Genomic DNA, 15,909 nt, shown 5'->3' on the forward strand with positions numbered 1-15,909 from the left:
GGTAAGATTTATACTAATATCTTATATTACATAATTCATACAGTATCATACAAGATTTCAATCTAAGTACAGTAGTTATCATACACAATTCAAACAGGCACACGCCTGTGCACACGCACATGCTTGCACACCACTCTAAGAGAAAACATCTATATACAATCAATCATTCCGAGTATAGTATAGTGTAGACCCTTCCGTAAAACATAGCCGCCTCCCCGATCCACCTATGACATCATCAATACTCCGTTACATCGACCATTGATTTAATCGATGATGTCATAAGGGTATAACAAGAAGGCGGCAATATTTTACGGACGGGTCTACAGACCACTGAAGACAATAATTTATAAAATTCCATCCGTCTAAAACTCGATTTCACGTCACAATCGTCGTTCTATAGTTTTATAGTTTGCTTTTTCGACGTCGAAGATGGTTTCAATTTCTGCTGCGTAGGTGGCGCCGCTTGCGCAGACGACGAGCTCGTCACGCTCTTTTTCAGTTCCCACTTTTCGAACTGTCGTAGTTTGGTTACGTACGAGTCGACGAATGCTTTGATTTTAACCGGATTGATGTCTCCGCTCTTACTGTGACAAATCTACAAATATTCAATTTATCACGATTAGTTGAGATAATGCACAATATCCCGGTGTAAGTATTTTGAGCAACGTTTCAACTAAGGTCAATTATTATTAGCCATCATCAGCTGGACGTCATCTTCAGTACGCCAGATGATGGCTAATATATTCTCTAGCTGAATCATTGCTCAAAATATATAAAGATTTTACTCGAGAACTTTACATCTTTGGCTCAATAAGCTTTGGGATTTCCTTTGTAAACCGTATTTGAGCAGTATACCGAATACACAAGTTTTTCGGTAAAATTATTAAAATTCCCCGAGTTGCCCTTGATTTTTCTATGAATTCCCCGAGTTTCCCAGGTTTTTCTGCTCAGTATCCGGCCTGTATAATTCACCAGCGAGTAAATTCAAATCCTTCAGTTTTGGCAAAAAAATGTAAAAAATTTGGTGCTAATAATTCACACAAATCAATCCATTCGACAAGAAACTTTCGACGAAGAGTTTAGTCGCAGGCTTTAGTCGATCAGATACACGAACGTATTCAAAAAGAACTAGTGATTTGCGAATTTTCTCCATCTCTATTCGTGTGACTTAGACATAGTTACCTTTGGCACTGTTTTGCGTAGAATTTCCTTGTATTCCTCTTTGGTTATTTTTCGCGAACTGTAATGTGGTTTGATGGCGAGTTTCACTTCTTCAATCACTCGTTCTTGACGATTCAATTTCTGTAATACCTACAATTGTGGAAAAGATGTCATTGTAACAAACTAACTACAGTCAACAGATATTCATAAATCATATCACATATCCTTAAATTTGATTCACTCCCCTGAACACATGTGAAGCGTGGTAGATCAGTCTTTGAAAGCGTAGTGATAAAATTGTTTATGTCCGAAGTATGTAGTTCATTTTCAATTGAAAATGTTTGAAAATGTTTCATGTGAAGTCCTGAACACAAGTGAAAAATGGATGATCAGATTTTGGAAGTGTATGAAATGTCTATGTTTGATGTTTGTAGTTCACTTTCAATTGAAAATGTCTCAAGTGAAGTAGTGAACGCATGTGAAGTGTAGACGAACCATAATTGGAAGAATGGAGATAAAGTATAAACGAGAAACGAACCTTGTCATTTTTGCCTTTCGACGATTTATGTCCGTCTTGTTTGTGTAGTTTCGGCTGCAGCCAGTCCGGATTCAACCAACTCGGTTCTTTCGATTTACCGTCCTTCAACGACGACGACGACGCTGAAGACGAACTGCCCGACTTTTTGAACGCCATAATGATGCTGTCGTCTTTCGACGACAACGACGATGACTTATTATTTTCTTTCTCGGTTTTCTTTCGCTCGGAGCTCGACGACTTCGCGCTCGCGTCATCGCCGTGTTTACCGCTGCCGCTTTTACGTTTCGAACTCTTACCACCGGCGGCGCCGCTATCGTTGCGTTTCGGCTCGTCGTCGAGCGGCGGCGGTGAGAAACTGAACTCGAGGTCGTCTATCGGCGACGCGGCGTCCATTTCGATCACTTCCAAATCGGAATCTTTATCGCCGAACGGTTTCGACGACGACGAATCTTTATTCGCCGATTGTTTCATCAACGCCGACGTTTTACCGTGCGACGACGCGACTATTTTCGAGAACGCCTGCTCAACACTCGACGAGGTCAAGCCCGTCTTTTTACTCGGCGGCAAAGCCGGCACTTTGAATTCGTCTTTTTTCTTGTCGGTCGCGTTGGGTGCTATTTTCGATAACGCGGCTAACGCTGCTTGCGAGTTCAGTAGTTTGCCGATGTCTATGTTACCGACGTGTTTTTCGGAGTTTAGTTTCGAGCCGCTCGGCGTCGCGGCCGCTGATGACGCTACGCCAGTTGCCGGTTTTATTAACGACGCGTTACGATTCGCTGGACCCGAAAGCCGACCGGTCGGAGAGGACGCCGGCGGTTGACTGGTAGAACTCGACGCGGGTAGTCGACCCGTTTGACTCAGTGGTTGACCGGTTGTTGGACTCGATGCCGGCAAGCGCCCGGCTGAACTTGGCTCCGGTAGTCGACCAGTTGGACTCGACACCGGCTTTCGACCGGTCGGACTCGATGCGGGCGGTCGACTCGGCGAAGTCGTCACATGCGCCTGGGGCGGGAGACGACCAGTCGACGGACTGGAAACTGGTCGATTTAACGGCGATACGATCATCGGCGAGTTGTTCATCGGAGTGAGTGAGAACCGGATCGGCGACGACGTAGGGGGCGCTTGCTGCAATTCTAACTGTTGTTGTTGTTGTTGGGGAGATGGAGGGGTCTGGGGAATCGTAGGCGGCAGCGAGAGAAGGGGCTGTACGTCGAGCGGAGGAGGAGGTCGAGACATCAGGTGTTGTGGAGGCGGTTGAACTAGATTCTGGATAGACATGGCAGGCGGGGGCGGCAGACGGTGATCCGGTGGCGGGAACAGATGCATCGCTCTCGCGTGAAACCCAGGCGGTAGCTGCATAGAGGGAGGAGGAGGAGGCTGCGACATCACCGGGAAATGAGAAGGGTGAGGGGGCATTTGACCGTCGTCTTCAGGCGGGGGAGGGGGTAAGAACGGCGGAGGGGGCGGCTGACCGGGTAATCCACCCGGCTGCGGTGGAAGCTCCATGTTGTCGAGCATGCCGCTCGCGCCATTCGGCGGCGGCATCAATCCGGGCATCACGAATCGATTCTGTAAAACGCCGCCGGGACCGACTTGTAGCTGTAGCCGCGGCGGACCGCCGGGGAACCGATTGACGCCGGCGAATCCCATCGGTCGATTCAAATACATCGGATTGATGACGAACTGCTGTCGTAGATTAGCGTGCGACATCCCGGGTGGGAGCATGCCGAGTCTAGGGCGCGACGGGGGCATCATACCGGGCATCAACGGCGGAGGCGGCACCTCCATCTCATGCGGTAGCGGTATCCGATGATGTATTTGCTGCGGAGGCCCCGGAGGACCGTTGAATACGAGCGTCGGAGGAGACTGCATCGGCGGAGACCGTGCCGGAGGGACCGGTATGAGAACGGCCTCGCGTACGCCGGACGCGTCGCGCGTCGGAGGCGAGTGCGACTCGGTCGGCTCCGCCGGATCGTACGTTATATCCATATCGACTAAACCGGTCGTCGACTGATTTAAATCGGGTCGGTGAGTCGCGTCGCTCTGATCGGGAACGACCGGTTGATGCCTGCTATCCGGTACGCTCGGCTGTACGACGCTGATCGGCTGCGAATCAGATGGCGAGAATTCTCTCGGCTGCGGTTGGGGCGGGGGTGGTTCGGGTAGACTAGAATCGAGCGAGCTATCCGGAGTGGGATTGAACGCCGTATCCGGAGGGGGTGGATTATAAACGGAGTCCGGGCTGCGTTGCGAGTCGCTATTCGGAGTAAGACGACGAGCGTCGCGTGGAGGACTGGCGTGTGGTCGCGTGTTGCTATCAGGACTCGCGTGACGTCGTTTAGATGGCACAGGCGGAGGACTGGCACAACGCTTGGATGCCGGACTCGCTTGACAACGTACGCTCTCAGGACTGCCCTGGCGGTGTAAGCTATCGGGACTGGCATTACGGCGCACGCTATCGGGGCTCTTATTGCGGCGCACGCTATCGGGGCTTGCGTGGCGGCGCAAACTTTCAGGACTCCTGTGGCGGCGTACGATCTCAGGACTGCCACGGTGGCGCACGGTATCGGGACTCGCATTGCGGCGCACGCTTTCAGGGCTTGCATGGCGGTTCACACTCTCGCGACTCGCGTGACGGCGTAGAGTCTCGGGACTCTTGTGACGGCGCACGGTTTCGGGACTCGCGTGATGGCGCACGGTCTCGGGACTCGGTCGGCGATATTCGGGAATATCGCGTCCGAACTTATCGCGTTTACGAGAGGAAACTTTCCGTTCGGCGCTGCGGGAACGTCGTCTGCCGCCGCCGCGTTTCTTACGTTCGCCCGACCGCGGTTCCGGCGACGCTTCTTCACGAGCCGCGCGTCGACGACTCGTGCGTTCGCGCGATGGACGACGTCGACGTTCGTCACGGGAATGCGATCGCTCGCGCGATTTATGCGAATGTTCGCGCGAACGCGACCGCTCTTGACGTTGCGACGTTCGCTGGGACGACGATGTCGGTGTCCTGTCGCGTGGCGACCGGCTGCGTCGGTGCCGGTGTCGACGGTCGTCCGACGAGCCGTGTTCACCGCGATCCATCTCTTCCTGTTCGGTGGTTTTTTTGCGGTAATTCCGATTTTTACGCGCGCTGTCTTTCTCCGATTTATCGTTGTTCGTCGTTTTTTCCTCGTTGAGCCGTTTCAGGTTTTTCTCCCACTTATTCTGACCCTTCGGTAGCAGCGGAGGCATCACTAAACGACCCGGTTGAAACGCGACGATCTGAACGTCGTCGTCGCTATCCTCGTCCTCCTCCGCCGCCGCCGCCGATTCCGGCCGCTGTTTCGGTAACCTCGGCGACTCGGAAATCGTTTCTTTCCGATTTGCGTCTTTATCGCGATTCTTTTTATCATCTTTAGTCGAATGTTTTTCTCGCATTTCGACGATTCGTACGTCGCCTGGAACGTTTTCCTCGTCGTCTCGATCGTTGTCATCGTCGTCATCTTCGTCGCGTTTACCTTTACGCCGGCTGCTGCCGCTGCCGTTTCTATCTTTATCGTGACGATTTCTACGACGGTTATTCGAGTCGTCCTCGTCGTCGTCGTCACGACGTCCCGAACCGCTCCCACGACCTCCGCTCGACCTATGTTCATTCGAGCGCGATCGCTCGTTTTCCTTACCGCCGCTCGCCGATTTCGACGACGACTTATCGTTTTTTTCGTTGCTGCGTTTATCGTCCTTCTGTTTGTCGTCGCTGGCGTCATTCGGCGCGGCCGCGAGACGCGATTTATGCGGCAATAAAACGGCGAATCGTTCGAGCGTCCGGCGTCGTTTCTCGTCGTCCGATTCGTCGTCGCTGTACAAGGTGGCGCCACTCGTACTCAACAATAACGTGTCGTTGTTTTTCGGATTCCATGCGGAATCGTTGATCGATTTGTCCATGACGCACTCGCGCATCACAGGCGGCGCATCACTCGTATTTATAGTTTCCTCGCGAGAGACGGGACCGACATCCTCGATCGGTCGTTCGCTCGACGATTCGATTCCGTTCGCAATCGTGGACGGCGCTGCGCTCTTTTCTTCTTCTTTGCGACGCTCGATGAAACCTTAAATGAAACGTTGATTCAAGTCAAATGTCGGCAAATCATACAATATTTCACTACCAATATTTACGGAGTTCTCCTAGCCAATTTTAAAATTCAGGGTGGCACCACTTTCTGCCCATTTAGAATTCCCCGAGTTTTCCCGATTTTTCCATGTGAATACAAGGAAATAGCCCGAGTGAATCAGAGATTTCTAGGTTTAAAATGTCACGATTCAATTATTTTTCATGAATCACGTATTGATAAAGAAACACGCGGTCAATGACAAATTCAAATTTCCTCATTTTCCCTGGGGCTAGTTCCAAAGCCACGGTTGACTTCAGACCAATTTTAAACAACCTTAGTCCTATATAATTAATCTAACAACTTAATACTAAGACTAGTCTTAAGATCTAAGACTATCATTTCATTTTGAGTCTAGACTATGGAACCGGCCTCTGAGATCTGCAAGAATGCTGCGCTTCAACTGAATTAATAATTTAAGTAAATACATACCGTCTTTCGATATCTGTACGTCTTTACTTTTCAGATGTAACAGTTCTTGCCCGGCGATGATACTGCCGAGAAAATCTACCGAACTCGTTGCGGTTTCGGACGTCGCCGGTCGCTTGTTCCTTACCGGTCTGAAAATCAAAAACGACAATTCCGGATAACTGGGAATTCAAACCGCCGACGAAATCGAAAGAAAACGTCGACATTTTAGAAAACTACTACGTACAGATGAGGTTTAGCGATGGCACAACGGAACTGTAAAGCGGAAGCCGAATATTTGTTCCTTTTCACCGGAGATACAGAAACCGACGGACCCGCAGCGGGTTCACTGTAATATATAGAAATAACCATCGATTAAAGCTACGTTGATGAAACACTCTCACCGTTAATGAATTAGAAACCGTACCTCGGCCAGGTTTCATAGACTAAGTATCGAAGTTATCCCTAGGGGTAAATCCTCGATTTGGGTGACAACTACCATAGTGACAATGAGAAACCACGGTTATAACTGACAAATTTCAAAATGTTCCCAGGGACTATCTTTCTTCCACATCTATGAAACCCAGCCCTGATGATTAAAATATTTATCGTCCGACAGTTTTGGAGTTTTCACTAAACTTCATCACATTCTATAGCAGGGTCCGATCTTAGCCCGAGACAAGTATTATCTCATTAGGGCAAGTAGATTATCATTTTCACTCGTCCACCGGGCTAGTGCGATTTTATGTCTCAAAGCTTTTTTCCAACTCGATAAAACGATTATACCGCCAGTTGGACTGCCCGTGTAGAGCAAGTGGATTATTGAAAGGGCTTATGAAATATCAGATATGCTTGCCCCAGGGGCGAGAGGCTTTCATTCTTTAGATCGACCCTGCATAGTCGAAAATGGTCATTAGTCTTAAGACAAGTCTTACCGTAAGTTGTTAGATTGGTTATAGAACTAAGATTGTCTCAAATTGGTCTTAAGTCTATGGAAAACCTATTAAACTCTAGTAGACTTTATAAACGAAGTCAAATAGGCCTATATCTAAAATACCAACAGCATCTAAAAGATAGACGGTTAAATCTACTGATTGTAATATACCCCCACCCCCTTCCGCGAGTTATTCTAATTGAAGTAACTATCAACATTTTGAAGAAAGGACAGAGTGAGAGAGATTCATTGAGAAAATATTGAAAAGTTTTGAAAGTTAGAGGAGATTTTTCGGAAGTTGCCAGGAGGGGAAGCACTTCAAAACGAACACACACAGATGATGCAAACTTGTAGTAAAATAACCAGGGCGGCCAATTCCCCCCATCTATACATCGTCAGAGTATTTCATATTCAAACACTAAATTCGTATGCAAGCGTATCTCTGGCAGGTGAATGGAGAAATTCCCTGAGTGACTCAGCTGGAGAAACGTCTTGGTAAAAGATTTTATGATTCATTCATTATTCTATTATCGATTAAGAAATGCGCGGTAAATAGCGTATCCTTTATTTCCCAGGTTTTTGGCAAAATTTCACGAATTACTCCCAGATCGTTCTTCTGATTCCCTCTGCGTATTCCAGGTCAATGGCCACTCTGATATTACGAAATATTATCGCCTACCTGTCAGTCACAGGAAGATCGAGATCATTGCCGAATAACGACAGCGATTGTACGCAGATATCCGCGTTGCGCGCGTCCAAAATCTCTTTCTTCTTCTTCGGATCTCTGAGCGTCGGTATTGACCGGCCCGGCGGCGGTTTACCTAAACCGAGGGATCTCGCGATACGGGACTTCGGCGTCAACGACTTCACTCGTACTAGCTGTTACGAAAAAATAAATCAAATGAAATGATTATTTTTCAGATTTATTGCGTCATATTTTCGAGGTAGTACGGTCAACACCAGTTTACTTCAGATCGGTTTAATCCTCTCATTCTTTTACGCAGTCAATCTATTCATTAACGTATGTTAACCCATTAGTACTCAAGGAATTTCACTGCGTAGTGTCTATTACTCCTCAGAGAATGGGAAAATCAGTTTTTATCACTATATCATTCCCTGTTTATTTTCATGTACCCGTATTACAAGTTCGTTATTTTGACGTAAATAGTCAAGGCTTTCATTTATGATATCAGCTTTGATGAAGTGGGCCACCAAAATCGTGTCCTTTTGGCCCCCGAAATTCATCTAGACTTCTTGGATTTGAAGTGAGCGCTAAGATCTGTTGTGCTGTGTTCGAAATACTCGGGAATTTCAAATAGGAAGATGTTGATTTCTGTACTGTATTCTGAGGACTCGGGTGTCTAGTTTATCATAAGCTATTGGGTTCGAATCCCGCTATAACCGTTTTTGTGCGGCATACGAAAAGTGCCAGGGCAGATTCGGACGGCTTGAGGCGTAATAGGCAGGATGGAACGGGCGGCTTGAGTGCTAATGGGTTAAACATGATATCAACCCGGTCGCGACGATTCTGGATCAAGCGGGTTCTTATACTGCCATAACTTGGTTCACAAATGACCATTGAATGAAGGAGCAATGAACAAAGATCATCTACATAATTCTAGTTACAAAGGATCATCTGATGACCTCAAGTCCTCATCTGCCTAAAATTGCACTATCAATTTTCGATTTTCCAATCTTATGTAAAGTGCAGAGATTACTATGTAGATAGTGCACTATATCAAGAACATGAATTATCATCATCATTATTATCAAAGGGAAAATCATTTGATAAACATTAAAGATTCAAACGATTGTTATTACCTTTCTCTTCGATTTCCTGCCCTTCTTCTTGCGACCGGTTTTCCGCCGTTTGGTCGTCGAAGTTTTGCCGGTCTTTCGTTTTTTCCTCGCCGGAGTTTTTCGCTTACGATTCGTCGACGGCGTTTTCCGTTTGACGCCGGACTTTTTAGCGACGGCCGACATCGTCGCGGAAGCTGCTGCTGCTGCTACTGACACCGTACTGTTGCTCGTGACTAGATTAGTTGGGTCGTACGGCGCGTCATCGGAGTCCGATCCTGAACCCAAATCCTGTTTTTATGTAAGAATAAAATGATTTTTGTTTAGTCATTTAGATTAGAGGACCTTCATTCATTCATTCATTCATTCATTAATATACTCCAGCACACTCGCATTGGCGAGTATTTTTTGGAGCGTGCACGTCAGTGTTAAAAGAGAAAGGAAAAGAATGTGCATAGAAAATATAATTGATAACAATAATGAAAGAGATAATGTACATTTTTAAAAACACTGAAGGATTTAGGTGACTGGGTCTGTCAACCGACAACTGATGCAGAGAGAGTATTCCATTGGGCTATTGTTAACCTTGTTAACTATCGGTTAAAATTTGTTCATTTTCAAATACAGTAGACCCTATCCTGGGCTCTTGTTCTGAGTCGAGTTAGATAATGGAATTCAATTTGCGCTCTGTCGTCTCTGGAGTTAACCCTTTCAGTGCGTCTACACTGCAGTGCGGTGTATAAAACGGTGATAGATTTCGCTAGTACACTGCACTGCGGTGTATTGATGTCATTATTAATTATCTATCTTGAAAAATGGCAGCACCTGTCAAACATAGTGAAATGCTAGTAACTAACGATACACCGCACCGCAGTGTAGACGCACTATAGTGGTTTTCCTGTTATTCAACACACTAGGGTGGAATTTTTCAAAATGTTCAAATTATCTCCAGCACTATAGGGTATTAATTAGTCAGCACTGAAAGGGTTAAAGAGGTAACCAGGAAAGAGTAACGTACGAGTATAACTGGTCGACGACGTCGTTGTTGAATGCGAGCTCGAACGCGTTCGGCGATTGTCGTTCTCGCGATGCGGCGACGCTGCGCATTCGACCGCGTGAAAGCCGACGGCTCTCGATCTAACATCAAGTCGTTCACTTCCGACGTATCGATATCGACCGACTCCGACAGATCTGTAATTTAGAGAATACGGTAACTTCGCGATCAATAAATAAAACAGACGTTATTCAAATTACTGTCATCTTTTTTCTTTCTATTCTAGTTAGAATCGATCTCATCAAATTACAGAAGCTGCGGTTGCTCAAAGGTTTGTTAAAGGTTACCGGCAGATAAATACCATAGTAAAACGATGAACTTTTTTTAATTGTCACTATGTCAATTATTCACGGGTTAACTGTAACCAACTTTTGAGCAACTTCAGCCCCAGGGCGTCACAGTTCTTGGAAAATATATAGAATGAGAAAGTACAGGGGTCGGTTGCTCAAAAGTTGGTTAGAGTTAACCAGTGGATAGTTGATATAGTGACAATTGAAATTTCATTGTTACTATGGTATTTAACAGCCGGTTATCTTTAACCAAGTTTTGAGCAACTGGCCCCAGAGGTTTTACCAAATGACCCTTGGGTCAAATTCAACCAATTCTATCTTGGAATCAATCGGATTCAACTACGGGACCCAATTTCAGCGTTCTTGGTTAAGTTCGACTCTTACGGCGAATATCCTAAGCGGAGACTCTGATATTTTCAACCGAGATCTATGGAACTGAATCTAGAAGATTAAGGGAATTAATGGCGCGAATGAATTTAATCGTTACCTTGTTGATTTTCGCGGACGCAAGTCGGACAAAACCATTCATCCACTGGAACGCTGAATAGTACTGGCGTCAAACAATCCATATGAAAGCTACAAGCGAAATCATAACAGCAATAATTCAATTATTCTTAAATTGATGAAAAAAACTTACGGAACCGGAATCTATTTATAAAATAGTTACCCCTGATCACAGCCATCGCACAGTAACATTCGATCCTCGCGATCAGACTGATGACATATTTGACAATAAGTGAGATCATCTTCGGGGGTGACGTCGTCGTTGTCGACTCGCAATGTGCGGTCGTCGCATTTAACCTAGAAAATTGACGATACGTATATGGTATAAAAGAGAGAAGAGAGACAGAGAGGGGGTAGGCAAAGAGGGTGAATAATACTCACGCGTTTTAAGATGTTTCCTCCGATTTCATTTCGTACGAAGATTAAATGATAAACTTGTCGATCGACGGGACACGTATTTACGTTCTAAAAGTAATCATCATAATTATTCAGATTAGATCAGACTATTACCTGATAGCTCTAATTGTAGTCAATTCAACAAAATTGTCGTTTGATTAAAAACGAACTAGAAATCATTCCGCTTTTTAAAAATATTTTTGGGAGCGTAAACTACCCTCAAATAGTAGTAGTCATAGCCAGGTCAGTACAGTATAGTTCACCTATCAGATTTCTACGCATATCAATCAACAACCTCAGAAAATTTCAGATAACAGTTTAATATAAATTCTATAACAATAGATACAGACCAGACTATACCTGACATTTCTCATATTAATAAGTTTTAACCAAAAATGAGAAATTCTGATGTCAAAAATGGTAGTTAAATCGAAAATGAACTCATTCTGATTTTGAGAGTTAAGTGTATCAAGATATTTTTGCGAGTAGTGACTTCTTAAAAAAGAGCAGATAATACTCTCAAAAAGGTTTGATTATAACATTTATTTCAAAGCGATTATTCGAATGAGGCCACAATGGAGAATGTATGTTTCGTATCTGTCCGCGATGCTTGGTCTCGAGTCAATCGCAGTCATCAGAAAACACAGCGAGCGTTGTCGTTTGATTTAGGGATGAATCGTGTCGATACGTTAAACGACTTTCTAACGTACGAGTATCTGAGTACATCCCACGGTCACAATCTTAACAACAAATTTAAGGGTAGCTGTAAATCTTCATCGGTGGTTCACCGAGTTAACTCAATTCCCAGGTGAAAATTGGCCAAATTAAGTACAATAGACGGCGCTTGCCTCGGATCTCACTGGACAAGTTAACTCTCTACAAAACTCAAAGGACATTCAGAGTAGGGATGGGTCGTTAATGCGATGGATTGGAGTACGAACAGGGTCCGATCTAAGCACTTGTCCGATTGCCCGGGACGAGTATATTATCATAAGGGCAAGTAGGTAATCATTATCACTTGTCCTCTGGGCTAGTGCAATTTTATGTCTCAAAGCTTTTTGCCAATCGATAAAACAGTTGGACTGCTCATGTAGGGCAAGTAGATTTTTGAGGGGGCAAGTAAAATTTCAGATACGCTTGCCCCCGGGCAAGTGGTTCTTATTCCTTAGATCGGACCCTGAAGAAGATTTGTAATATTGTTTGAGGCTTAATCTTAGTGTAAACACAATCTGCTGTTTTCCAAAATGAGCATGATAAGTAAAATTGTAGTTTTCTATCTGAAGAATTGTTATTGAATGAAAGTAAAACAGTCTACTGTTTGATAAAGGGCTGAATTTGAACGCGCAAAAAACGTAGCTTACTTTTCCGCGATGAAAAACTGTAAGGTCTCTGACGATTAGATAATTTTTTTAATTGTGAACTTACGTTCGACCATTCACGAATGCATTCTAAACAGAATGAATGATCGCAGGTCTCCGGGTTTCCGATCTCCTGTCCGATAAACCGACTCAGACAGATCGGACAACGCTCGCATTCATCGTTACTCTCATCGCTTTCAACTCCTTCCTCTTCATCTACATCATCATCATCACCACCGCCAGCCTCTTCATCTTCACTGCCTGAAAATCATCCATAAAAAGGTTTAGCAACTGGTTGAAAAAATTCATACAAAGTTAAGTTAAATCGTATCAGGTCCTATCTCAATATTCTCAAATGCTCAATTATTCTTATGTTGCTTTAACGTAGGTTCACAGTATCAAGAACTACCTGAATTCAACATAGACTTCTTTACTTTTTCTTGACATTTTTACAGACATATTCAAATAATCATTATAGACAAATTATTTTTTGAAACATTTTCCAAGCAGCGTTAATATATTTCAGGGAAATTTTCTAAGACTTCATTTACCTTCCGTTTCCCCGTCTTCATCTTCAGTGTCCTAAAAAAACCGAACAAAAAATGGAGAATTTTAATTACTCGTGACACAATGCCTGATAATTTTTGACGCCATAAAAACGGTTAGAATAATGTTTATAAACTGATTGATACCTAGTATGATACGACGACGTGTAATACGTCATCAATATCGGCGTTTCAAAATAACAGTTGCAATTGTGAATTTAGACGTAATCAAATTCATTGCAAAATAACACGGCGCTTGTTTTATTTATGATTAATTCTAAGAATTATTTTTGAGACGATGTGCCCTACGTCATCAATATATCGGGGCTAGACTGGTTGCCGGTCAATTCAAATCAATCATCAACGACCTTAAATCCAAAATAAATAACTTACGATTCTTAAATATCATATCATTTAGGTTGACAATAGAAAGAAATATATGAGTTATTTTTCAAGGCTTCAATAAACTTTAACGTTAGTTTTCTAGTTATATCTTTCATCATTTACACAATGCGTACCTCATCATCATCTTCTTCTTCATCATCAGTTTCATCTTCAATTTCATCTTCATCACCTTCGATTTCATCGCTTTTCATCAACTTCTTGCTGTTGATATCATCGTCTATGACACCATCTTGCTGCTGCTGATGCTGCTGCTGATGTTCATGTAACTTTTGTTTTGCAGAGATTTCTAAATCATCCTCCATTAAAACATCCTCAGACATACCTATTTAGGAAATATTGCAAGAACGCTGTCCTATCATCGATGTATATGATCAAGAATATAAACGTAGTGTCTCAAGATCCTCGGTGGCGCCCTTAACCACCATACAAATAAAATATAAGCCACGCTAAAAAAAAATTCATATTGGAAAATTGATTGGAGAGCATCTACGTCGTCGTATTAAGTATTGGCTTTTTATTCGAGCGCCCTTTCCTTTCGACAACAGATACGCCAGGTTCACATGTTCAATTTCATTATGCGGTACGTCAATAAGTGTATAAACAGTATCAGACTACATGTCATTCAGTAGCCTATATATGTCAATAATTGTATACTGTTTCCAGTGAGCACGTGCTACACTAGAATATAAATATCCAGGGATTTCCCGACAGTTGAAAAAAATCAATGCACGCGAGGGTCAAGACGGGTCTAGACTGCTGCGCTCAACGGGCTGAATAAAAAAAACAGTATTTTGATGCCTCAATTTTTCAAGTATCCCATTCGGTGCCTCAATTGTGCAGCTTATTCATTCCCAAGGCAAAGGCATCGAAATATATGCAAACATTAGGTAATTAAATCAAAATTAATAGGAAAATGCCGAGCTTTATTGACAAAAATTTCATTACCTAGGTCTATCTAACAAATGTGACAAATATTAGATGGATAATAAGTCATCAAACTATTTCAATCATGCAGCATGTAGGCCTACACCGATCTCTGGAAGAAAAGTGCTTCAAGCGAACTGCTAATGATCGCTTCTACTGTCTGTCACACCTGCTCTCCGTGCAACGTTTTGGTCCGTAATTTCGTTAATAATCAGTTTTTTATCTACCTTTATTACGCATCAATTTGTTTAGTGACGCATTTGCATTCAGAAATAAACAACTATTTTTACTAAAGTTGTTTTTGTTTTCATTTATGAGCGATAGTTTACTCAACATCAAAATCCGCTCCACAGACGCTCGGAAACATTACAGTGACATCATCACCTGCTCATTAGCATATCAAAATACAGTAGGTGGCGCCATGTGACGGGCCATAAAAGCGTTTTTCAGCATTATGCAGGCGTATGCTACGTAAACTATCGCTGATAGATAAAAACACAAACAAATCTATGCCAGTTCATGATTTATTTCTGAATGCAAATTCCTTACTGAACAAATTGATGCATAACCTGATAACATTTACAGATAAACCGATTATTAACGAAATTACGGACCAAAACGTCGCACGGAGAGGTGTGACGAAACAGACAGTAGCCAAAAAAGAACTTGTTGATTATGAACCTTCCCCCACCTCCGGACCAAACAAACAAATGAAATGCTGGGGGACCTAGCCTATATGAGCACCCATTACAAAATTTTTTCCGTCCGTATCCCCATTCCTCCGAGGCGTATGAGGGCTTGTGCCTTAAGCGCTAGTTTTTTTAGGACTGCAATGATTTATTTTCAACCCGCAATAACTCACTGTCTGCTAATTATTCGAGGAGGCAGATCGATTCGATATGATGGCCGATGCCGATGGGGTGCACTTTTTAGTTTTGTTTTCACTTTCTCCTCCACGATGCTACGACGCAAACCAGGCACAAATTAGCGAATTACACATTTAACATAATTACCTAACTTAGAGACGACAGCGCGCTGCGACTGGACGTCGATTTGAACCAGAATCGACGAGTTTTAACACGAAAAAAGTCAGAAAATACACAGCTGAACTGAGAACAAGGTACCCGGATGCGGTATTACTAAGTATCGCTAATTAAAATCAATTCAAATTTATTCATAAACATGAATTGCTGCATCGAAAAAATGATTTTCCCTCTATTTAAGTAAAGTAAATATATAAGGACTTTATGAAGCGGCTGTTGTTCTCTTCTCTGGGCAAACAACGAAATCAACGTTTCGTGCACCAGGCGAGTTAAGTTTAAGGGGGTTTAAGTTGCGCGAATGGCACTTCGAGTCATTTTAGGTCTTGTCTCGTAGCCCGTGATGATCTATGTGGCCTCTACGAGACTCTCCACCGCGCTCAGCGGATCTGAATTCAAAATAAAAACCGAAT

The 15,909-nt window shown here is 43.8% G+C and overlaps 1 protein-coding gene across 1 annotated transcript; it reads right to left on the reverse strand.

Moving 5' to 3' along the window:
• Nucleotides 1-7: 7 nt before the first annotated feature.
• Nucleotides 8-15,581, reverse strand: LOC141912528 (uncharacterized). Its single transcript, XM_074803781.1, has 15 exons — nucleotides 15,470-15,581; nucleotides 13,646-13,854; nucleotides 13,134-13,164; nucleotides 12,650-12,843; nucleotides 11,210-11,293; nucleotides 10,992-11,125; nucleotides 10,812-10,900; nucleotides 9,999-10,171; nucleotides 9,005-9,271; nucleotides 7,863-8,062; nucleotides 6,497-6,598; nucleotides 6,274-6,401; nucleotides 1,700-5,781; nucleotides 1,183-1,311; nucleotides 8-595 (listed from the first exon to the last, which is right to left on the reverse strand). Exons 2-15 carry the CDS (start codon nucleotides 13,850-13,852, stop codon nucleotides 395-397), a joined length of 6,021 nt encoding a protein of 2,006 aa, XP_074659882.1. The 5' UTR covers nucleotides 13,853-13,854; nucleotides 15,470-15,581; the 3' UTR covers nucleotides 8-394.
• Between the last annotated feature and the right edge of the window lie 328 nt (nucleotides 15,582-15,909).

Source organism: Tubulanus polymorphus, chromosome 11 (assembly GCF_964204645.1).
Source record: "Tubulanus polymorphus chromosome 11, tnTubPoly1.2, whole genome shotgun sequence".
Classification (NCBI taxonomy): domain Eukaryota; kingdom Metazoa; phylum Nemertea; class Palaeonemertea; order Tubulaniformes; family Tubulanidae; genus Tubulanus; species Tubulanus polymorphus.